Here is a 24,852-nt window from a genome sequence, read left to right as displayed (position 1 = left end):
TCCTTCTCTCCTATTTAAACCCCTTTCTAATCAAACCACACATTCTCACTTCCTTTGTGGACTTTGGAATTGGACACGACAACTGTTCCCTTTCAAACATTATTATTTTATTATAACAATAACAATTCTACAAAAAATCAATTTCCTAATCTCCCCTTTTCCCCACACCATAATCAACCTACTTTTTCCCCCAATTTCACCCTCTCCAAAAGGTGCCCTATTTACCTCTCGCTTTTAGGTTTTTTTAGCATCAATTTTAGCTGCAATTGGGTGTTTCCCTTTGGTTTGATCATCTATAGGGGTTGAACTGCGATGGAGTCTGAGGATGATATGCACGATGCTAATGATATGGAGTCGGTGGATGAGGATTTCTACAGTGACGGTGATGGCTATGGCGGTGATGCTTTGGATAGTGACGGTGATGATGCTGATTATGATTTCATGGGTAATGAATCTGATGATTCCAATGACCAAGCTGTCAGTCGCTCCCAGGTACTGAAATTTGCCCCGTTTCATCCCACTACTTCTTCTAACTTTCAGAAATTGTTATGTAGAGCAGTAAGATCAAGATGAGTGGTTATTGGAATTGGGGTCTTTTTCCTGGTCTTAAACTGTGGAAAGGGACGAGTAGATGATCTTGCTTGATGGGTTGCGGATTATGATGGGTCCCAATGTTAGGTTTTGTGTTGTCTATTTCGAAGTGAATTTCACTATAAAACCTGCTTCTTTATTGTATTCTCGTACATGAGGATAGAATAATTGCGCCGTGTGACTTCAAAAGTTACTCTTTTTTATTGTCTAAACTATGGAAAGGCATTGCTTGATGAACAGTAGACTATCTTGATTGATGGGGTTGTGGACTTTGATCAGTTCTGATGTTATGGTTTATGTAATTTTATTCTGGACGATGTTCCAACTTTTTAAAGGAATTAGTATATGGTTTGTAGCATAAATGAACAGTCTATTGGAATCCTAATGAATAGTGAATTGCTGTGTCAGTTATATTTACTTGCTTGTTTTTGTTTTTTGATTCTGGTGCAAGTGTGGAACAACGGTATATTCTTAGCTAGTAATCACTTTAATGTGCTACAAAGGGGCTTCTCCTGGGCTAGAGTTGATTTATGACAGCTTTGATGTGTTAGAAGTAGCATCTCTTAATTTAGGCTCCGATATGTGAGAATTCCCTTTTTACCTGTGCTATTTTTGTTTGGTTTCTCCTTCTTCTTAGTCATTAATACCTCTTCGGTTTTGTATTCACATGCCGCTGTTGCAATTTGCAGAAATATTATACAGTCTTGAAGGAAGAAGATATACGTCAACGACAGGAAGATGATATAACGACAATTTCGGCTCTTCTGTCCTTACAAAGAGAAGCTGCCTGTATACTACTTCGACGTTATAACTGGTAACCTGATCTTTTTCCCCCCTACCTAGCAACTTAATAGTTATTCTGTGTGCCTTTGGATGCTATTGCTTGTATTGACATGTGTTCTGTAGCTTTGACTTGATGAATATCTTTGGAAATGTTAATGGTGCATCATCCTATGCTCTTGTGCTTTCCGCTTGTATATGCTTGTATATGAGTTAAGACGGACTTGGTTTTTGGTTTTCCTCCTGCTTGACTTGTTTTTAAAAGACTAGAACTGTGATGATTTTAGGAGTGTGAACAAGGTGCATGAGGAGTGGTTTGCTGATGAAGAAAGAGTTCGCAAGTCTGTCGGTTTGTTGGAGAAGTCTGTTATCCATCTCTCAAAAGTTAAGGAAGTAAGTTCTCTACTATGTTTGCAGAGACGGATGCAATTTTTAGCCAAATAATCAATGATTGGTTGATACAGCTTTCTCTCCTGGTGACCCAAATCTATATATATTGCTTATTTCACCAAGATTCCTCTTGGCAGGTGGCGTGTGGGATTTGCTTTGACAACTTTCCTCCTGATGGCATAAGATCTCTTAAGTGTGGTCATCCTTTCTGTACTAGTTGCTGGAAAGGTTTGTTTCTTGTGGAAGCTTTTGGCCACTATAGTTTTGCTTTTGCTCTGAAATTGAAGGAAGTGGCTAAACTTTCATGCGCTTTGAGGTTTATTGTCCGGTTACTTGTTTTCTTTTTTTTTTTCCCGGGTTACAAATCCTCCCTTGTTAAAAAGTGTAGCCATCTGTACGTGCAAACCCTAGAAGCTTGGCACTAGTTTTACTTTCCAGATTGTGTCAAGCTAGTAGTAACCATGACCTGTGTATCAATTAAGTATGCACATCTTAAGATCTATTGTCTGGTCATCTTGGAAAAGTGGGGAAGCCCTTGTATTACCAAGCAGCAATCTAGTTTCCAGTTCCACTTCATTGATGCACGTGAGGGTGTCAAATATCAGCTTTCTAAATGCTGCCGGGGTGGCAACTTAGTGTTATCAATATGTTGAAATGGTGTGTGTGGATCATTTAGGGAGCAATATAAAATTTTGATGCACGTGAGGGTGTCAAATGTCAGATTTTTGAATACTGCCATGCTGGCAACATAGTGTGAGCAATATGGTGAAGTGGTGTATGGGGATTTAGGGGGGCAATATAAAATTGTACCCTCCAAGTTGTGATGAATACTAAATAATAGGAGAGAGTGACTTATCACTTAGTCTGGAGGATAGCATCACCAAAATTTCAATGTTGATGACCTTGTTCTCAATGTTTGCTTCCACGCTTGAGAGAGAAAATAACTAAGTTGGTCTAACAATCTAAGAGACATGATGGGAATTCTATCAGAAGAGGTGGCTTTATCTAATGAAGGAGGGCTGTTATGTTTATCATCTTAGCTTTAGGAGGGAGTACACTGAGTGATTAAATTGAAGCTTGTTTTAAAAAATTGAGGACCAATCATGAATACTGTTGCTTAAATGGTTACCAGTGAGGCTTTTAGTGCAGCATCAGCAAGGGAGAACAATCCACCGCATCTCTTATTGTGTTCAAATTTTTACTGAAGAATTTTGGTTGTCGTTTACCTTCCATGTCTTTGCGTGGGCCATTTATTTTCTTGTCTAATGGTTTTGTGCTTGTTCTGGCAGCTTACATTACCACATCCATTAATGATGGCCCTGGATGCTTAACACTGCGGTGTCCTGACCCATCATGTGATGCTGCCATTGGTCAAAATATGATTGATTCGTTGGCATCTGGTGAAGATAAGGACAAGTACTATCGTTACCTTCTTAGATCCTATATTGAAGACAATAGAAAGGTAGGTGTCTAATGCTGCCAGGTTGGTGTGGTCTTAATGCTAGGAAAATTAAGGCAAGGCCGTGCATTGAGCTCAAATTGAAAGGTCTCATGTGCTTCTCACATGAGGTCAAAGTTTGGTTTTTAATGAGCTAGGCATATTACGTTGGACGTTGCACCATGGTGCAAAAGGATTATTTGTGCATCAATATGTTCGTGAATTTGAGTCTCTCATATCACAGGAGAGGTGCTTGTTTAGTTTGCTCACTCACTCTGTATGCATTTATTTATTCAGCATGCGATGAGGAAAAATACTTATTTAGTTGCCATTACTTTATCAAGACTGTGACCAGGAACAATGCCATAATCAACTAATGGATGTTATTGAGAACTTGTATAGTTCAGATTCTTTTGTTCTACCGATGAATATTTGGTTGAACCATTGATGAAGTAACGATATGCTCCATGTGAATTACTCACATATTCTTCTGAATTATATTTATCCGCTGGCCTAAGATTTTCCTTTCGAAGTGGTTATGCTTCTTTTATACTTCTGTAAGCACATGTATACGCTGCATATGAATTTAGTGGGGCAAAATATAAAATTGGTATATCCGCTAGCTAAAAATTATATATAAATATTATATATATATATATATATATATATATATATATATATGTTGAAACAAAGGCAGGAATGAGGTGAATCTGGTAGAGGACCTGCATAACAATTGTAATGGGAACGACATCTGTCTAATTGGCTAATTCTTGTATGTTTCTAAGCGAGGCAGTTGCTCAGAGTTCAGTGCTTTTGTCCTTCTGCATTATTTTGGTGATAAGTTGCAACGCTAACTACAAATCTCTTGGTCTTTAGTCTCACTTATACATAATTTTGCTTCTCCTGCTCTCTTTCACTCATTTTTGTTTCTATCTTTTGCATTTTTTTTTCTATCCGATATTCAAGATAAGCAATAGTTTGTACATGTTCTTTGCAGTTTTTTGCTGCCTTCTGGTATAGATGATCTGTTTTTTCATGAACTTTCTAGTAATGATGTATACATCTAGTATAGGGGATATCCCTTCACATTTATAAATTAATTGATGCTGCCATCTCTCTGAGTGGTTTGGATCTTCCATGGAGTACTTAAATTATCATTGGTTGTTATATATCACTTGTATTGACATGTCTATTTTTTTTTTGGGTCGTGAGGGCTCTTCCCATCACTGTTGATTATTTGCCTTGTTGGTACGAGCGTAATATCTTTGTTTACCTTGTTTTCTGTAGACAAAATGGTGTCCTGCCCCAGGTTGTGATTCTGCAGTAGAGTACGATCTTGGAAGTGGAAGCTATGACGTTACTTGCGGTTGTTCCTTCAGTTTTTGTTGGAATGTAAGACTCATCAATTTTCTATTAGCTTTATCTTTTAGTTCATGAGACCGTCATTCTTACTCTTTCATTGCTCCCTTGCAGTGTACAGAAGAGGCTCATCGGCCCGTGGACTGTGATACTGTGGCCAAATGGATTTTGAAAAACAGTGCCGAGTCAGAAAACATGAATTGGTAAGTATTTATCTTATGCTCATTGTGCACTCTTATTTCGTCTTTTGATATCTCTGTTAGTACTTGATGAATGAGAATTTTTTGTTCTTGAGAAAAAAAACAGAGAGCTTCTGTTTCTTTTTGGTGTTTGTTTGGTAATATATTTGTGCAGTTTAAAGCTGTTGTATTTGATGGTTTTCCTTCTGTTATTCCTCTCCAGAATGATTATCTTTTCTGTTTTAGATCAGTAACAAGGTACTCGCTCCTTTTACTTGTATGTAATAGTGCTTTTGTGGGCACAAAATTTGAGAAAGAAAGGAAGACCATTGGCACATCAAAATATATAGTATACAGTGTTTTGGATAGCGTGCGGCGACAAATAGCGACGAGGTCCCGCTTCACTGAGGCGAGACGCGCGCAATGAAGCGCTCGCCTTTTTGATATGAAGCGACAATTTATACAAAAACATAAAATATTATATATATAACTAAAAACTCAATAACAATAATATATTAATAAATATATCAATTCAAAAATTAAAAACTCAATAGATAGTCATAGTACATTAATAAATTAAAAGTCTAAAACAAGCAACATCTATTCTTCTTCAACATTTTCAAATTCTAGAACTTCAAGAATGTTAGCATTATATTGGCTATCATCTTCTTCATCTTCGGAGTCTTATCAATTAGGGACCGGCTTGAACTTGCTACTCCCTCTCCCTTGTAATTTGAACTTGAAGAACTCCCTCTAAGATCATAGATATTCTCCTCAACTTCAGTTGCCATAGAAACAATACCCCAATCAAGATCATCTCCTACATACACTTGTTCATCTTCATGATTTTGGGGGCTCCAGTTAACCATTCATTTGCCTCGTCAATGTTATCCAACAGAATTGGATCAATGGTATCACGAGCTTCATAACGTCGCCTCAGTGTTCTATTGTATTTAATATACACTAGATCATTTAGACGAGATAACTCAAGCCTATTCCTTTTCTTGGAGTGAATTTGTGCATAAGTTGTTTAGATTAATTAATAGATACTAATAATAATAATATAATATAGAATATATTAATTAATATAATAAATCTGCTTCTTACATGCTCAAATATGCTCCAATTTCTCTCGCATCCAGATGCACTACAAGTTAGGCTTAGTACTTTGATGGCAAACTTTTGCAAGTTTGGAGTTTGATGTCCAAATTGCATCCACCATTCAACTATAGAAAAATATTTTAAAAGTTAATAAGTATAAATCAAATAAATTAAATTAAAGCTATAAGGGTATCTATATTAAAGTTAGTTACTTGGCGACCTTATGTCTCTGGCTTTAATGGCCGCCTGTAAACCAAATAGGCCATAGTTAGGAGGCTTCATTCTTGGGCCATATTGTCCTACGGCCTCAATGAATTTATCAAAAGTTTTGTAGTTAACACAATTGAAAGGAAGCCCTGCATCGTACATCCATGCTGCAAAGGCACTTACGGTGCGATCCCTCAAAATCTTCTTGGCTTCTAAACCTGCCCTTTTCTTGTTGTTTTGCCGAGAAATAAAGATTGAGAGGACCTTTTGTCACCGTACATGCCGTGGATGACCCACTAGAACTATTTGAAGATATCTTTTGAGTTTTATTTTTTGGGGGGAGGTCCCATTTGATCATCTTCATCCATTTCATCATCTTCATCAAATTCATTTGAGTTCTTGTCACATTTTTCTTCTCAACAAATGCTTTTACTTCCTCCCTAACCTCGAGCGGACAAAGAGGACATTGTACTACATTTTAAATCCACTTATCAAATGTTGCTTGTGACGAGTTATTCCACCATGATATATTTTTTTCACAAAACACACATTTAATTGCGGATCTTGATGAGCCTTGTATAGCATAATTCCAAGCTATATCGTTTCGTTTATTACTATTGGTTGACGCAATTTCAATGCTGTTTTATAGAAAAAAATTATCAAGTCAATATGCAATTAACTCTACTCTATAAGACTATAAGTCTATAACGGAAAAACAGAGCCAAAACAAAACAGAGCCTAAAAAGAGACTCTGCTTTGCCTCTGCTTCTTGCTCGAAACAAAGCCAAAAAAAAAATAAGAGAAGAAGAAAGCGGAAGGGAAGAAAGAAAGAAAGAGCCTTTGCTGCTTGCTCGAAAAATAGAGCACAAAAACAGACTCTTTGTTCTGTTGTTTTGCTGCACTGTTGCTCGACAAAATACAGAGCAAAAATAAAGGAGAAAGGAGAAAGGAGAAAGGAGAAAGGAGCCTGGGTTGGGTCGACTTGGATGAAGAAGATGGCAGAAACTTGAAGCTTTCAGATGAAGAAGATGGCTGGGCTGGGTCAAAATCTCCTTGGCTGCTCTGTTGTTCGAAGGTTGAAGAAGAAAGAAACTTCCGAGAGCTCAAGCCCTAATCACGACCTTTTTCTTTAGTCTTTGCCCTTTTGCTACAGTCGCATCTCGCTACACTCACCTCTCGCTACACAGGCAGAGGCGAGCGCTTTCCGTAAATCGCAACGCAACAGAGTAAAATGGCGACACAGCCTCGCTACTCGCTATTAGCGACGTAGCGCTCGCTATTTACAACACTAATAGTATAACATACCAAAACTATTTTTAGAACCTTGTGGTTTTCAACATTTCATGTTAAGGGTTAACTAAGAATTTTAAAATTAAAGAGTATTCAAATATAGTAAGGTGTCAATCTTTTTGAAGCAGACTAAAACGGAAAACGTTTCATATAAAGTGGAACAGAGGAGCATAATACCGCTTATAGGGGGAAGGGATACTTAGCTGGTGACTAGGTAAACATGTGACACAAGGGTTGGTGAATGATCAATATTTTATTACTTCCTCCATCCCAATTTATGTGACGGTATTTGATTACACTCGGAATTTAAGAAAGAAAGGAAGACTTTCGAAACTTGTGGTCTAAAATAAGCCATAGATATTTGTCTGGTTATAAAATGATAAAATGGGCAGCTTAACAAAAAATATTGTTACTAATTACTAAATAAAGAAAGGTGTCCTTTTTGGGACCGACTAAAAGGAAAGATGTCACATAAATTGGACGGAGAGAGTAGTATATATAAATGAGAACAAGAAGTTTTCATCGTCCTCACAGGGACAATTATGATCTTTGCCAATGGCATCAAAAGGTGGTGTGTGAGGACACCTAACAACTCTTTGAATGTTTTCTCAAATGTTTAGATAAGGGCACCAGTTCATTGCTTTTCTCCATACTTTTCTTCTTTTTTTCTCTCTTTTCTCCAATCTTGAAACTTCCATAGCTTCACTTCCCAGTGGCTGTTCCTTTAGGAAAATTGCAGCAATGCGCTAATCAAGCTTTTTTGTTCCACAACCCCTGATCAAGCTTTGAATATGGTTGTAAAATGATAAACATAACATACACGTATATAAGAATGGATACCGTTCTATATAGAAACTAATAAATATATAAGAATAAATACTTTTTCCTTCCTGAGCGAGGGTCTACCGGAAATAACCTCCCTACCTTTTTAAAGACAGGGGTAAGATCTGCATACACTCTACCCTCCCTAGACCTCACTTGTGGGACTACACTAGGTTTATTGTTGTTATTTCTCTACAACAACAACAAACAACTATACCTCAGTCCCAAACAAGTTGGGGCTGCAATATGAATCCTCATTCCTTACATTTAGCTCACCATTCTTATTTCACTAAAACCATAAGTATGTTTCTATTAAGTTTACATATATAATATTTACTCTTATATATGCAATTTCTCTTAGAACATATACTTTTAAATAAGAACAAATATAATTACAAATTCTAAATACGACCTCCGTTTTATGTGGCGGGAGTTGGAGGTCTGGAGATAAGCCCTTGAGTCGAAGGCTTTCAAGTTGAGCAGGACTAAGACAGAATACTTGGAGTGCAAGTTCAGCGCCGAGTCGAGGGAAGTGGGCATGGACATGAGGCTTGGATCACAGCTCATCCCCTAGAGAGGTAGTTTCAGGTAACTTGGGTCGGTTATCCAGGGTGACGGAGAGATCGATGAGGACGTTACACACCTATAGGGGTGGGTGGATGAAATTGAGGCTAGCATCTGGAGTCATGTGTGAAAAGAAAGTGCCACCGATACTAAGGTAAGTTTTACGGAGCGGTGGTTACACCGGCCATGTTGTATGGGGCAGAGTGCTGGCCGGTTAAGAACTCTCATATCCAGAAGATGAAAGTAGTAGAAATGATGATGTTGAGGTGGATGTGCGGGCACACTAGGATGGATAAGATTACAATGAAGATATTCGGGAGAAGGTGGGCGTGACTCCTGTGGATGAGAAGATGCGGGAAGCGAGACTCAGATGGTTCGGGCACGTGCGAAGGGGAAGCCTTGATGCTCCGGTGACGTGTGAACGTTTGGCTTGGCGGGTACGAGAAGAGGTAGAGGGCGACCTAGGAAGTATTGGGGAGAGGTGATTAGGCAGGACATGTCACAACTGCAGATTTCCGAGGACATGGCTCTTGATAGGAAGGTATGGAGGTCGAGCATTAGGATTGTAGGTTAGAAGGTAGTCGAGCATTTTTCTTATTCGAACCGGGGGTGAGGCTAGTTTGATAGGGTTGATATTAAACGGCTAGTGGTTAATGTTGTGTTCTCACTATCCTTCCGTTTTTCATAGCATCGGGCCTTATTTACTGGTTATTGTTATTGCATGCCATTTATTTTCTGGTTTTTATGTTGCTATTATTATTTTTATGGTTTTTGTTGACGGTACTGATATATTATCTCTTCTCGTCTTTTGTCTTCTTGAGTCGAGGGTCTATCTGAAACAGCCTCTGCCCCATCGGTTAGGAGTAAGGTCTGCGTCCACACTATCCTCCCTAGACCCCACTTGTAGGATTTTACTGGGTCGTTGTTGTTGTTATTTGAAATAAAACTTACATATTTAGAACTACATAACAAGGTCACGATAGTCGATAATTAAAAATACTTGTATATGAAAAATAGTGGTCAAATAAATATCTCTTTAACTCTTTTTTTGATAAGGTAAATTGTATTAATCAAAAGGGAGAAAACTCTCGTATACAAGAAGTATACCAAAAAATAGAGAATTTAAATTAGAACATGATTCTCTACAAATGACGCTCAATCTTCTATACAAGTAGGGGCTATATGAGTGCACCAAAAAGCGATCAAAGATAGAAGACTATTTTTAAGATGTGGAAAAGGAGTCAATCCCCTCAAAAGCTCTCCTATTTCTCTCCCCCAAACTATCCACATGAGAGCTAACAGGGCGAACTTCCATGCCTTTTGCTTTCTTCTTCTACGGAAACCGGCTCAACTATATAATATTTTCTTTACCGTGCTTGGCACCACCCATTGAACACCAAAAAGATTCAGGATTGCCCTCCAAAAACCCGAGGACACAGGGCAATGCAACAAAAGATGATCAACTTATTCCCCTGAGCTTTTACACATGTAGCACCAACTAAAGTGTAATTCCTCTCTTTCGCAGATTTTTAGCAGTCACGATCACTCCCCTTGCCGCTAGCCATGCAAAAATAGCACACCTTCGTGGGCGCCTTAGGAATCCAGATCGAGGAGTATGGAAAAGTGGCCTCCTCTCTCACTAACACACTCCGGTAAAAGGACTTTACCGTGAACAATCCATCGCCACGCAACCCCCATCTCCAAGAATCACAAGATGGCTGGGGCCTGTCTTGCCCATATAGCAGTGCCAACAAATTTTGGAGCTCCGCAATCTCCGAATCTTGCATGTTCCTTCTAAATGAGAGGTCCCATACTACCCTCCCTTCATGCTCTTTGCGAATCTGTTGAACCATCAATTCCTTCTGGTTTGAAACTCTGAGGACGTGGGAAAGTGACCCTCAGAGTATCCTTTCCACACCACCTATGATTCCAAAAGCTGATTCTCCCTCTATCTCCCACCCTATAAGTGATGTTGCCATTGAAGGTTTCCCAATTTTTCATGATGCTCCTCCCCATGTCACACCCGAAAGGTGTTGTGATTGCCTTGGTCCTCCAACCCCCTCCCATGGAATCGTACTTTTCTACTATGACCTCCATTCATAGAGCATGCTCTTCTACCCTGAATCTCCACAACTACTTCCCCAACAAAACTCTGTTGAATACCTTAAGTTCTTTTACTCCAAGTCCACCCCACTTCTTTGGGAAAGTGATTGTCTGCCAATTCACTAGATGAAACTTTCTAGTTCCATCCGCCGCATCCCAAAAAAATTTCTTTGAAGCCGCTCTAGTTTTCTGTGATGCTCACAGGAGCTTGCAATATGGACAAGTAATAGGTGGGCATACTCGATAAAGTGCTTTTAATAAGCACTTCCATACCGCCTTTTGACAAGTACCGTTTCTGCCAGCCTGCTAATCTTTTTTCAACCCTTTCGATCACTGGATTCCAAACCGTAGTATCCTTATGTGAAGCGCCCAATGGGAGACCCAGGTAGTGGGAAGAGACCCACCTTACATCTGAGAACATAAGACAAAGCATCGATGTTAGCAACCTCACCCATCGAGAAAATTTCACACTTGCCGAGGTTGATTTTGAGTCCTGATACTATCTGAACCACAGCAGTACCTGCTTCAGGTAGGTCAACTGATCCATATCGGCTTCACAGAAAACCAGGGTGACATCCGCAAAAAGCAAATGAGACTCTCCGAGCACTGAGCGCTCCGATCGGAGCTGAGAATCTCCTCAAGAAGCCTCCTACCGCCGCATGATCCATCATTTTACTCAGACCATCCATCACTAAAATGAATAGCATGGGGATAGGGGGTCACCTTGCCTGAGACCCTTGGAGCTGTCAAAGAAACCACACGGGCTACCATTAACCAGGACAGAAAATCTGACTGAGGAAATGCAAAACTTGATCCATCCCGCATGATAATGAAATCCAGGAACTCCCAATTGACATGGTCGAACCTAATTGACTAACATGGGAATTGAATGATAGCGGTGACAAGGGCAGGTCTCATCAAAATTCTCCCGGATGATAGTTAAAATCATCAGCTGGAATATACGGGGGATTAACAAAAGGAAAAAGAGGAGTACTTTGAAATCTTTGATTAAGAAATGGGGGGCAGATATCATGTCTGCAAGAAACAAAAGTAGCAGTGGGTGAATCATCATTTTATGGGACAAAAGAAACTGGAAGTGTGTTGACATACAACAAGGGGAGTTTCACCATCTCATGTAGATTGAAAATATCCAAGAAGGTTTCAAGTGGGTTTTCACAGGAGTCTATGGACCTAACACAAATCCTGAAAGGGATGAGTTATGGGAGGAGCTAGCGGCAGTTAGAGGGCTATGGTCTGATTCGTGGGTAATTGGAGGAGATTTCAATGTTTGCAGATTCTAAAGTGAAAGACTCAATTGTTCAAGGATATCTAGGGCAATGTCAGGGTTCTCAAGAATAATTCAAGACCTGGAACTCATTGATCTTCCTCTTTAGGGAGGCCAATTCACTTGGTCAAGAGGGGAGGAAAAACTCCAAGCCTCGAGAATTGACATGTTTTTAATCTCTCCGGAGTGGAATGAATGCTTCACGCCTGTGAAGCAGGTGGCAATGCCAAGAGTTTTATCTGATCACAAGCCAATTCTTCTTGAAAGCGGGGACTGGGAAGCATCTCCTTCCTATTTCAAATTTGAAAATATGTGGCTCCAAGTAGAAGGTTTCTTGGACATGGTCAGAGGATGGTGGCTGTCCTACCAAATATAAGGCACCCATGATTTCATACTGACTCAAAAACTGAGAATGCTTAAAAAAGATATTTCTACTTGGAACATGGAAGTATATGGGCTTGTAGACAGGAAAAGAAGCAAGGCTCTTGATGAACTGAGTAGACTAGAACAAGCAACAGAATCAAGACTGCAGTCTCAAGATGAGAAACTAAGGGCCTTCAACCTGAAGTTAGAATTGGAGCAGCTAGCTATTGCCGAAGAAACTTCATGGAGACAGAAATCTAGGTGCTTATGGTTAAGTGCGGGGGACAGAAACACCAAATTTTTCCAAAGAATGGCAAGCCCTCACAGAAGGAAGAATCATATAGAAAGACTTCAAATTGGTGAGGGGATTACAGAGGACAAAGATCGCATAAAAGCTGAAATTTTGAACTACTATCAGAAGCTTTACACAGAATCTGAACCATGGAGGCCAACAGTAGACTTCGAAGGGTTGGCTACCCTTTCACTGGAGGAAAGAAATTCCCTTGAAATTCTTTTTTAAGAGCAAGAGGTGTTGGCAATCTTAAGATCTTGTGCGCCAGACAAGGTGCCTGGCCAAGATGGTTACACCATGGCTTTCTTTCAAAACGCTTGGGAATTCCTTAAATGTGACATTATGAATGCAATGAATTATTTCCATCAAACAGGTCACATGGTTAGATCCTGTAATGCCTCTTTCATAGCACTGGTTCCCAAGAAAAGAGGTTCAGTGGAACTGAAGGATTATAGACCAATTAGTTTAATTGGTGGTGTCTACAAGCTGGTGGCTAAAGTTTTGGCTGAAAGGTTAAAGAAGGTGGTGGGGAAGCTGGTCTCAGGGGAGCAAAATGCATTCATAAAGGGTAGACAGATCTCTTGTGCATCTCTTATAGCAAATGAAGTACTGGACTGGAGGACCAAAAGTGGCTTGCTTGGGATTCTCTGTAAATTGTAAATTGGAAAGGCTTTTGATGAGTTGAACTGGTCTTATCTCATAAACATGTTAAAGAAGATGGGGTTTGGTTTTAAATGGATAAGGTGGATTGAATTTTGCATAAAGACTGTGAAGTACTCGGTGCTGGTGAACAGGGGACCAGTTGGCTTCTTTTCCGCACAAAAGGGTTTAAGGCAAGGAGATCCTCTCTCCCCATTCCTTTTCATTCTAGCTATTGAAGGTTTAACAAGAATGCTAGACAAGGCAAAGCAATTGCAGTGGATACAGGGGTTCCAAGTGGGAAGAGATCCTTTGAATGCTATTAACATCTCCCACCTTCTTTATTATTTCTATGAAGCCGACAAACCACAAGTTCAGAATCTCAATCTAACACTCCTCAGGATTGCACATCAATATGTTGAAAAGTGTTATATACCCGGTCAATGAGGTAGAGGTAGCAAATCTAGAAGAACTTGCTTGGATTCTCAGCTGCAGCACTGGCACATTTCCTAGTTTACCTCTAGGAGCGAAATTCAAGTCAACAGGGATTTGGAATGGCATAATTGAGAAATTTGAGAAGAGACTTGCCACTTGGCAAATGCAATACTTATCCATAGGGGTTAGGCTGACACTAATCAACAGTGTGCTTGACTGCATTCCTACGTACTACATGACTCTCTTCCCTACGCCAAGTTCAGTAATTAAGAAGCTCATTCCTATGGGAAGTAACAGCCAGGAGCACAAATTCCACTTGGTAAAGTGGAGCAGATGTACTCGGCCTAAGGCGATGGGCGCCTGGGTATAAACGATCTTAAGCTACACAACAAAAGCATGCTTCTCAAATGGCTTTGGAGGTATGGGGAAGGGGATTCTGGTTGCTGGAAAAAGGTAATCTCGGCTAAGTATGGAGCTCAGAACAACTCTTTCACAAAAAGAGCTACATCAGCACACGGCACTGGTGTTTGGAAGCACATCTCTAGGTTCAGGGATGAGTTCTTCGAAAACATATCATACAAGGTTGGGAGTGGAGCACATGTGAAGTTCTGGAAAGATAAATGGTTGGGGAACATTGTACTTAAAGAATCATATCCAGCACTTGCCTCAATTACATGCAATCATGACTCCACTATTGCTGATAATAGAGAAGGGAGCACATGGAATGTCACGTTCAGAAGGAACCTACAAGATTGGGAGTGATGATTTTCTGACCCTATTAGCTCTGACTGAAGGCCATAGTGTAATAGATTCACAGCAAGACATAATCTCATGGGAAGGCACTAGCAAAGGCATATACACAGTTAAAGCTGGCTATAATCATGTGAGTTCTCAAAATGGAATGATTGAAAACTGGCCTTGAAAACTTATTTGGAGGACTAGACTTCCCATCAAAGTGATTTGCTTTTTCTGGACAGCTCTAAATGGTGCTTGTCTGACCCAGGATAACCTCACCAGAAGGAGCATTCAGTTGGTTAACAGATGCTACATGTGCCAGAGGAACTTGGAGTCCACCAGTCATCTTCTACTACACTGCCCAGTTGCAGCAGAACTTTGGAACTTCTTCTTCTCTGTTTTTGGACTGAGTTGGGTTCAGCCTCAGCCAATAAAAGATGCTTATGAATGCTGCAGTTTTGCGGAGTTGATAAAGCCATCAAAAAAGTCTGGAGGATGATCCCAGCTACTATTTTTTGGTGTTTATGGAATGAAAGGAACCACAGATGTTTTGATGGAATCTCAACCCCAACACACACTTTGAAGGCTATCTGTTTAACCAACCTATACAGCTGGTGTACTCTTGCCCCTCTAAATAGGGATGGCAATGGGGCGGGGCGGGGCGGGGCGGGTGCGGGGCGGGTTTGGCAAGACCCACAAAAATTTCAACCCGCCCCGCGTAGTTATTTTTTCAGTTTTCTTTAATTTTTTTAAATTAATTATACGAAACAGCTGGAGAACTATAAGAAAAAACATCTTCTCTGGCAAAACAAATCTTTTTCTCACACTTGTTTTCACTTTCTTTTCTAATGGACCCTCCACCGTTTTTTTCTCAAGACAATTGGAAGGTCTCTATGAAACCAACAACACTACTTTTCCAATAGAAAGGTCTCTATGTACAACTAGTAGAAGCCCTATAATTGAAATCTGCTTTTCACATAGCCTGTTGTTTCCGGCGTGCAGCAGCAACAACTACAACAGCCTCTGCAGTTGCAACCAAAGTTGCCCCGCAACCCGCCCCGCCCCGCCCCGCTTTAAAAATTTTAAAAAAATTTAACCCACCCCTCCCGCACCCGCCCCGCCCCATTGCCATCCCTACCTGTAAATTGCCCAATTAATTTTTTGGATTTTGTTAGCTCCTTAAACTTAGCTTAGCAACCATTGTACTGGAGCTAACACTACTTTTGCTTTTGTAATTATTCTGCATCTACTTGATGCCTATCAATGATAACTCTCTTACTTCATCAAAAAAAAAGTAATAGTGCCACATAAGGCGGAATAAAGGGGGTAACAAAGACTTTCAGTTATTAAAGTAAATTCAATCATAGAGTTACATATGACACTGATATTCTACACACAAAAGATATGGGTGATTTTCACTAATAGGCTGATTTCGTGCCACTGTTTAAGTTGTGACACCGTTTAGATTAGTTTTACAAAAATAGCTTGCAGGTCAGAACTTAGAACTTCTGCAAGTTCTGGGCAGATAGTTAGAAGTTCTAATGGATGAACAAACTTGCATCAGGACTTGTGCAAAGCTTTTTAAAACTTAGTTTTTGTTTGTTTCAGGAAAAATAGAAAAATTAGGGAAAGATATGAACTAATTTTAATTGTTGTATATTGCATGTTTTTATATAAAACATCTGATATTTATAGTCAAATTTGAACTAATTTTTGAATTCCTTTGCGTCTTTTTTTTTTCTTGAACACATTCCTTGGAGTCCAAATAGGTTTTTCCAGGTACAAATGTCAATACAGGGCAAATTAAGGCTAAGTTCATCTAACGAAATATAACTGATTATGCACACATAGTAAGAAAACAACTTTGCTCCTCCATGTTATACATTTTATCGACTAAATATGAAATAATTGTAATAGCTCATTTATCTGAAAATCACAACCAAAGGTAAAATTTTAAGCTGACTATCAAAGAATCAAATATTACAATTTTAAATAGCAAAAAACTGAACCGAACGAAAGAGCAACTACCATGATACAGTGTTGCAATATTATAACTTAGTGTATATCTCATAAAATCTATGTATGTATTAAATCTATAGTTTTAGTCTAAAAATAATTCTAATTTATTGCATGCACTTGGGTCTGTGCTTAGCCCGGGCTAAAGGTCACTAGTCAATTGTATACTTGTACTAATCAACTATGGACTTCTATCTTATTTATTGATTTAGAACATGAAATATTGTAGCTTTGGAGAAGCCCATGTCCTTATAAAAAAACGAAAAAGCCTTGTCTAATGAACCATTATGATAGCTCAAGAAAAAAGAAAAGTAGACTTATTAAAAAGATATCTTTCCAAGGAGAACAGATCAATCCCTTCCCTAAAAGCTAGTTTCCTTTTGAATTCATGTAGCTGGGAAAAACATTTTGGATGTAAGTAACGCCGTGCAATTTTATCTCTTGATGTGATTTTTCTGCAGTACCTTCTTTGTACTCTTACTAATGAAATATATGATTTATCCATTTTTCCAAAAAAAAAATAATGTAGTGCAACTTCTTAGGTTTGTCGATTCTATATCTTATACATGAGAACCAATTTTTATAAGTTTGCATTTCTGGATGCCTTATCATTGAAACCATTACCTGCCCCCCCTCTCTCGCACAAAAAAAAAAATGTTGAGTAGAGTTCATCATAAAATAGAAGAGAAATAGTAGTTTTGGATAGTGTTTTTTTCCTTGCGGTGGACCAGAGAGCATGGGTTATTCATACTGAGGTATTTTTAGAACAGGGAGAGAGGGTGGTGACATTCCTCTCTCACTATGAATCCGAAGAGCACTTATGAAGGTAAGTTGCACAAAAAGCTTCATCGGTTGTTCTCACTGTTGAGTCCTTTTAAAAAAATGATTTTTGGAATAAGTAGGAATGCATCTCTCTTTGCATGAGCAGCAGCATAGCAGCCATTTAACAGTTGATGGTACAGGGAAAAAAGAAGGAAGTCTATGTCAGTGGTACTTCATCTTTAAAATGCACGAAAAGACATCAATCATCTATTTCTTTAGTTACCCAGCTCCTGGAGGCTTATCAACTGTGTGAAACATGTTCGGACTTCATTTGATAATGCTGATGTGTAGAAGACATGATTCAAGGTTGAAAATTTAGAAGAGGCAGAGGAGTGGGTATAACATGAGAAGCAACTCGGGGTTTATGAGGATCATTTGGAAGGAAAGATATAGGGGAGCTTCCGGAGAACTCGAACATTCTCTCCCACAAGCTGGTGGGACTTTTTTGGTCTTTCTCTACACTTTAAGAGGAATTTATGTGCCAATTACTACAGAAAACTATGAATAAAGATTTAGGCTTTGATTATTAACTAGCTCTTCCCTTGCTGTTGAGACAATGATGCTAATATAGTAGAAAAAATATGATTATGTTCAACCGTTGTCTCGATGTCAAGGTTGAAGTGTATGAACTGTCTATCTAAAAGAATTAGTTATTAGAGTGTGGATATTTTTTCTATGTTGCTCAAATATGCTGCCGCACCCTTGTTGGATCCTCCAAAAAGCATTAGGTTCGGAGGATCCTACACACACTTGGCGGTACTTTTGAAGATTCTGAGCAGCTTAGCATTTTTGTTTGTTTTAGTTTATGTCACCACGATCCCAGACGCATGGTTTGATTTTTTTGGGTCAAACACGTGGAAATATTTTGCTGATCGATTGCAAAGGGACTCAAATTCACATCTTCTTTGCTCTAGTATCATGTTGATGTACATGTACCGTCTCATCTGAAAGCTTAAGTTGATAGAGATAGAACACTTGTATTTTTATTATATGTCTACAACACTTAATAATTGTGATATATATTGTCAACGGAGTGGATAACGTGTTATATTGATCTATAATTCTATAGATTTTGTTCAGTGTTTCTTGTTATCCACTGCAGTTTGGGTTGAAATCGTTTTGGTTAATATGCTGAGATCTTACACTTATTAGATCGCAGATAAAAACAGGCTTGTTTGTCTGACATTTAACTTTTCCTTTGTGGTGATTACAGGATCTTGGCTAATTCCAAGCCCTGTCCGAAGTGCAAGCGGCCAATTGAGAAGAACCAAGGGTGTATGCACATGACTTGTACGCCACCATGTAAATTTGAGTTTTGCTGGTAAGACTTTGACACCTAGACCTATTCTGTACATTAGATTGCTCTTTCTTGAACTTCACTACCTACCTTGTACTCTTTTTGTGGGAGCGCAAAAGAAAAGAAACATATCTATGAATGAACATGTCTTGAAGTTCTTTGTTATACATGTTAAAGTAGATGATCACCGGATATACTCATTTTGGAATATGTGATTACCCAAAAGTCCTTACTCGTGGTGTATTATATCTTGTAGGTTATGTCTTGGTGCGTGGTCAGACCATGGGGAAAGGACTGGTGGATTTTATGCATGTAATCGCTATGAATCAGCAAAACAAGAGGGCGTGGTGAGTTGTTTTTTCTGGTTTGTGCATAAATGAATTGCAGTTTATTATTTTACAACCTATTCTTTGAATTTGGGTTTGTTGTAATTGTTGATCCTGAACGTGATAGATGATGTCCTATATACTGATGTATACGTTGTTGCATATAGTATGATGAAGCTGAGAGGAGGAGAGAGATGGCCAAAAACTCTCTGGAGAGATACACACATTACTACGAACGTTGGGCAACCAACCAATCGGTATGAATAACTCTGTTTGGCTAAAGATTTTCAGTTCTTGTTTGTGTGTAAGTGGGTATTTCTCTAGTTGGTTTTATTTGTTAGTACTTCCCTTTTCTCTAATCATCGATTTCACCCAATATCCATGGGCATTTTTAATTATTAGTCTTTGAGACTGACTGCTAAAGGAAACTGGTAAAGAAGGGGGATATCTTTTTCCTAAATGTCCTTAATGTTGGCCTAAAGGTCTAGTTGGCTCCCCAATGTTCTAGGTTGGGTTGCAGGATACAAAAATGTAGTATGTGAGTCTGCTCCTATATTTTTGTGCCACATCTTTTAGTCATTAGAACCTGCGAGGGGTGTTTGCCAACTGGATAGGTTTTTGCATCTCTATAGAATTGAAGCAGAAACCATGTTGACACAATGAAGAGGAAACAATTTGTAAAAATCGGAGCTTGACAGTCCACCATGGTCTATGGTGTTAATAACACCAAAATGAATTACAAATACTTGTATTAGTCATGCATAGGCACATCCTGTTTATGCATGTCAAGGGAGTGTGCTTCTTGTTGATTTTTAGGTCACACATCAATAGTAACAGTCGGTCTGCTAATCATCATTCGCCTGTTGAAGCTTCTCAACCTCTCTACCCACCCATACAGATGTCCGTGTCGGGGGCTGTCTGGACAATGTCAAAGGGTTTGCTGCCAGCTATGAGATACATTTTTCTTTGCCTAGACCAAATTTAATCCAATCACCTTTCCTTTGATTGTACCAAAACTCAGCTTAATCAAATTATCATGCCTTGTTTGCCGGAGATTTGCAGTTGGCCGAAACATCTCTCTCTATGAACATTTAAATCTGTCAGTGTTGGTTGAAGTTGCACCAATATTCTGTAGCCTTTGTGCATGGAGAAGATCTGTTATGGAGTGTGAGAGGAGGATTTAGGGTTATGTGGTATTTACCCTGTTTGCTGCTGCTTTCCGGTTCTCCTCTTTGTAGATACTGGAATTGGAATCTACAGTTACCTTTTGGAATTATTGATGATTGATGCCTAGAATAGAAATGAGATTATCAGCTGATGCCACTGATTTTTATCTCTTGTGAGCTCTCTCTTCTTTTACTGTTTTCTGAAAACAGATTATACACTTCTTGAAAATGGTGACACATCCATTGATTTGTGAAATTGAGAGTTCCTCTTGACGTATACTTCTCGATAATGGTGAAACGTACATTAATTTGTGAAATTGGAGTTTTCGTTCACTTTTTGTAAACCTAATATTCCTTGTTTTCCTAATGGCAGTCGAGGCAAAAAGCAATGGCAGATCTGCATCAAATGCAAACTGTTCATGTAAGTAATGATATCTGCTACATCCAACAGTTATTCTTGGTACGATGGTGTACTTTTTTCGCTTATGTGAAGATACTTGAAACTCGGCTGCAGTCGTAAATTTGATCTGGAATCTATCAAGTGTGGCTGTTGTTTGATTTGATCTTGGTTTGCTGTAGGACCAGTGTGTATTACTGTTGTACTACTTGGTTTTGATTTATATTTGATACCCGGTTGTGATTTTGCTCCACTTACTATACACAGGCTAATGAAATGACATCGTAAGAGTCTCAATGCTGAAGAATTTGTTTGCTGGAAAAGAGTCTTTTTCTTTGCTCCAGTTTATCTCTCAAGGCATAGCATTTGTTTTTCGTTGTGATATCTCCTCAAATATGTGTTTAATGTAAGCTTTTGGTTTATCTCTGCAGCTTGAAAAGCTTAGTGAAATACAGTGCCAGCCCGAGTCACAGTTGAAGTTCATTTTAGAATCCTGGCAACAGGTGAACAATGCAATCTTCTTCTTCTTCTTCTTCTTCTTCTTCTTCTTCTTCTTCTTCTTCTTCTTCTTCACATTTACATCATACAAAACATAAGTTAATTCAAATTGGCATTCCTCTGAACAATAAGAATTTATAATATGACTTCCCTGGGAATCATTTCATGGTTGGCCTTATCCACATTGGCTTTTCACCCTCGATGTGGTACATGTGCTTGTATCTTTTGTAGGAAATCATCAGCCTCATCCCATTCCCTGTTTTGAATTGGTTTCCTAACCTATGTCCGAGGACAGTTGGTATCCAAAGCTTGTACTACTCTGGCCTCCTTATCCTTGATAATGGATGAGGGCGAGGGGAATTGTCTTTCAAAGATAAGTCTTGGCACCATACATCCGGGGTTGGGGATTCGTTTTTCAAGGTTAAGTTCCAGCATCACACATCAAATGAAATTTGGATCTGGTCCCTTTTGAGTAATCCTTTCTTTCCATCACATTCCTTTCCATATGCGCCTCGCATGAGGTTGCAAATTCAGATGAAAGACATAAAAATAGTTTCTATTTATAGACGGCTTTTGCAAGAATAATTTTCATCCATAGGGCTTCCCATTCGTATGCAATTCTCTACAGCTATTTCCCCATAAAAGCTTTGGTTGAAAATGAGTAATATGTGAATGCCTAAACCTGCTCAGTGGGATGATCCTCTGTCCTTTTGATATGTGAATGCCTAAACCTACTCACTGGGATGCCTAAACCTTTTGATATTGGCAAGCTCATAGTTTTATTTATAGGACTTTTTAAGTCGGACATTATCATTCGGTAATCAGTAGTTGATGCTTTAGTTATTCTGAACTTTGGAATTGTTCTTTTATTGGGCTTGTAATATGGAGCAATTGATGTTTCCCGTTACAAATTGCAGATAGTTGAATGTAGGAGAGTGTTAAAATGGACTTATGCATATGGATACTACCTACCCGAACATGAGCATGCAAAAAGGCAGTTTTTTGAGTACTTACAAGGTATTTAAAGATTTGATCTTTTGTTTTGCTTGTTCTTGAAGCATCTACAGTGAACCTGTCTCATGCTTCTGTTTCTTTCTTGTATGCGACCATCTGTACAGGTGAGGCAGAGGCTGGTTTAGAGAGGCTTCATCAATGTGCTGAAAAGGAACTCCAAACTTACCTTAATGCTACAGGACCGTCCAAGGATTTCAATGATTTCCGTACGAAGCTCGCTGGTCTAACAAGGTAATTTATCTGACAGTTGCCTAGAAGCATTAAATATGGACATTTCTTCAGTTAAGAGGTACTCTGCTGAATTAATTTAGGAGTTCTCGTTTAATAGTTTTACTTAAATGTGATTGTTATTGAAGATAGCATAGTCCAGGTATATGATTCAGCTTGTGAGAAGTGGAAGTGTTTTCCCTTGTGGTTATTAAATTTACTTGTGCACTTGCAGTCCCTAGGCTGCGGAGCAAATAGGTAGGGGGTTTAGGCTGGTCCAATGATGGTTGATAGTCTCGTTGGTTTGTGATGGGTCATGAGTGCTGGTGCTTCGATTTGCTTTAGGGAGAATTATTATTTGCGGGTAATTTCTTGATCAGCCTAGATTCATTCAGGCTTAGGAAGCATTTGATAGCTACATTGCATAAGGGAGAACTACAATCTTGCCAGAATGGGTTGAATACCGTTTAGTCCTTAAGCACTGGGACATGTTCACACTTTACGCTTATGTACAAAAATAAAACAATTTGATGCAACAATTTCTTGTTTACAAAGCTGAACTGTTTGTTTCATCAATTGATTTCCAGCACATCCTCATGGGGAAATAAATCTGTAGCTTAGACAAAAATGAATAGGTTAATCGGCAAAATTGTGAAGGGTGAACCAGGAGAGCGCCCCCCCCCCCAAACAAACCAAAGAGATGGATTCAAGATTTGAAGCTTATGGGTTCGGGATTTTGGTCTTTTCTAAGTTAATGGTTTCTAAATTAATAAATTTTACATGTTCAACGAATATTTTAAGACAAATACAGAGCTTGAACCGAAGTTACTGTGGTCGACCGAACCCATTACCAAAGCACTAGCTCCGCCCCTCCCGACTCCGGGTGTAGTGGGGGTGGTAAGGCAGGGAATTGGGGCAAGATGAATCTCTAGGCTGGAGGCGGAGAACTAAGTGAGGAGATAGATGAGGATGTGAGAGGAGAGAACAAATTAGGGGTTAGAGTGGTGGAATGGCTTGTGCATCCAAGATCTAACCATTTATGCTTTCTTAGGCTAAATTCTGCCTTTACATAAATGATCGGACATATTATTACTCTGAAGTTATTGTTAAGCAGTGATGCCATATGCTCAGATAATCTCCTTCAGATGTTACCATTTTAACGCATGTGTAACAGTATTGTCAAAGGTGCATGTGGCACACCTAAGTCCTCAAGCTAGATGCAAAAGTAGGCTGAGTACTTTGCCTCACTTAGCGTAGCGCTTTGGTTCAAGTTCGAGCATCTAATCACTAAAGTGTGTTTCTCTTCACCCATGAGCACCTTTTTGAATTGGGCATCACTAAACGATAACTATTTCATTTAATTATAATTTTTAACTCTTTTCTTTGTATAATTCTTCATGTTAAGAATTATTGATCTTGAGTTATGCATAAATTATTATTCTTTTTTCGTTTGCGATTTTTTTCATTAAAACAACGCTTTAATTTGAGATTTTCTTTTAAACCCTAAATAGATCTGAAAACCCCTTCCCGCATATCACTAGGGAGATCGGTATCTTTACAAAGGGTTTTATAAAGCTTTCGTCTCAATTCATATTTGGCCGCGAGCAATCTACGTTTGTGATCTCGTATATTTCGCTTCTCCAACATCTTACTGAGTGGCTAAGTTGAAGCATTCAACGTTGGCCTCCCACCTTCTTTTTCAAGGTTGAGCTTGTTCAATTGAAGCTAATGCTATATGCTGCCCTTCCCTTGTTCAAGAGAAAGCGAGGACTTTCGTTTAGCTACCGGCCCAAACAAAAGAGATTAGCCTCTTGATTGATTGATTGATAACACTACTGTGTAACAAACTTATTTGACTCTCCTGTGGAAGTCCGCCTCTCTCGAACATGTTGTTGTTAATGACCACCTGTTTTTATGTAATTGCAACAGTGTTACCCGAAATTACTTTGAGAATCTGGTTAGAGCACTGGAGAATGGTCTTGCAGATGTGGATTCCCAAGGTGCTTGTAGTAAGGCAGCCAGCTCAAAGAACGTAGCTGGGAGCAGCAAGGCCAAAGGAGGTGGTAGGGGTAAGAGCTCCACTCGGACATGAGACTCAAGCGAATACTTGGATGACTATATACTGGGATTTTGTGGGATAATATGATGTTCAGATGGGTATGTTAAAGACGGATACTCACAAGAGGCAAACGAGGGGTTGATGATTCTCTAATTGAAGCCAATTGTCAGAGAACAGCATAGAGGTAAAAAAGATCCCCTGAAAATGAAGTTTGCTCTTGTGCATCTTCAAGGGGAAACTAATGGTTTTGTTGTAAATAGTCTGTGATAGTTAGGTGCAGGACTATCAGCTCATCTCTTTCAGGGAAAGTGGGCAGTGGCTGCAAACATAACTGTGCTGTTGTTCTTACTGGTCACTTGTGTATAAGGGTTCCTTGTGTGTATATATAATGATATATGCTGCTTATATACATTGTTATGGGAATTGCTCTAAGTTTCTTTTATGCAGATAATCCTTTCACGTATTTGAGTAGCATGT

The 24,852-nt window shown here is 39.1% G+C and overlaps 1 protein-coding gene across 1 annotated transcript; it reads left to right on the top strand.

The window, feature by feature from the left end:
• On the top strand, positions 1 to 24,804 carry LOC107780529 (putative E3 ubiquitin-protein ligase ARI7). Its single transcript, XM_016601084.2, has 15 exons — positions 1 to 492; positions 1,281 to 1,405; positions 1,659 to 1,764; positions 1,899 to 1,989; positions 3,051 to 3,223; positions 4,487 to 4,591; positions 4,673 to 4,761; positions 18,625 to 18,732; positions 18,965 to 19,055; positions 19,202 to 19,291; positions 20,574 to 20,621; positions 21,029 to 21,100; positions 22,013 to 22,112; positions 22,214 to 22,340; positions 24,246 to 24,804. The coding sequence occupies exons 1-15, from the start codon at positions 313 to 315 to the stop codon at positions 24,406 to 24,408; spliced, it is 1,668 nt and encodes a 555-aa protein (XP_016456570.1). The 5' UTR covers positions 1 to 312; the 3' UTR covers positions 24,409 to 24,804.
• The last annotated feature ends 48 nt before the right edge of the window (positions 24,805 to 24,852 follow it).

This window comes from Nicotiana tabacum, chromosome 8 (assembly GCF_000715075.1).
Source record: "Nicotiana tabacum cultivar K326 chromosome 8, ASM71507v2, whole genome shotgun sequence".
Classification (NCBI taxonomy): domain Eukaryota; kingdom Viridiplantae; phylum Streptophyta; class Magnoliopsida; order Solanales; family Solanaceae; genus Nicotiana; species Nicotiana tabacum.
The sequence above is the reverse complement of the archived record's forward strand: the minus strand, read 5'-3'. Positions and strand labels throughout refer to the sequence as shown.

Excerpts from the sequence above, each read along its gene's own strand:
- LOC107780529 (XM_016601084.2), top strand. The coding sequence starts at position 313 with ATGGAGTCTGAGGATGATATGCACGATGCTAATGATATGGAGTCGGTG. Across the intron at positions 1,990-3,050 it reads CTGTACTAGTTGCTGGAAAG|CTTACATTACCACATCCATT; the intron begins GTTTGTTTCTTG and ends TTGTTCTGGCAG. Across the intron at positions 22,113-22,213 it reads GTTTTTTGAGTACTTACAAG|GTGAGGCAGAGGCTGGTTTA; the intron begins GTATTTAAAGAT and ends CCATCTGTACAG.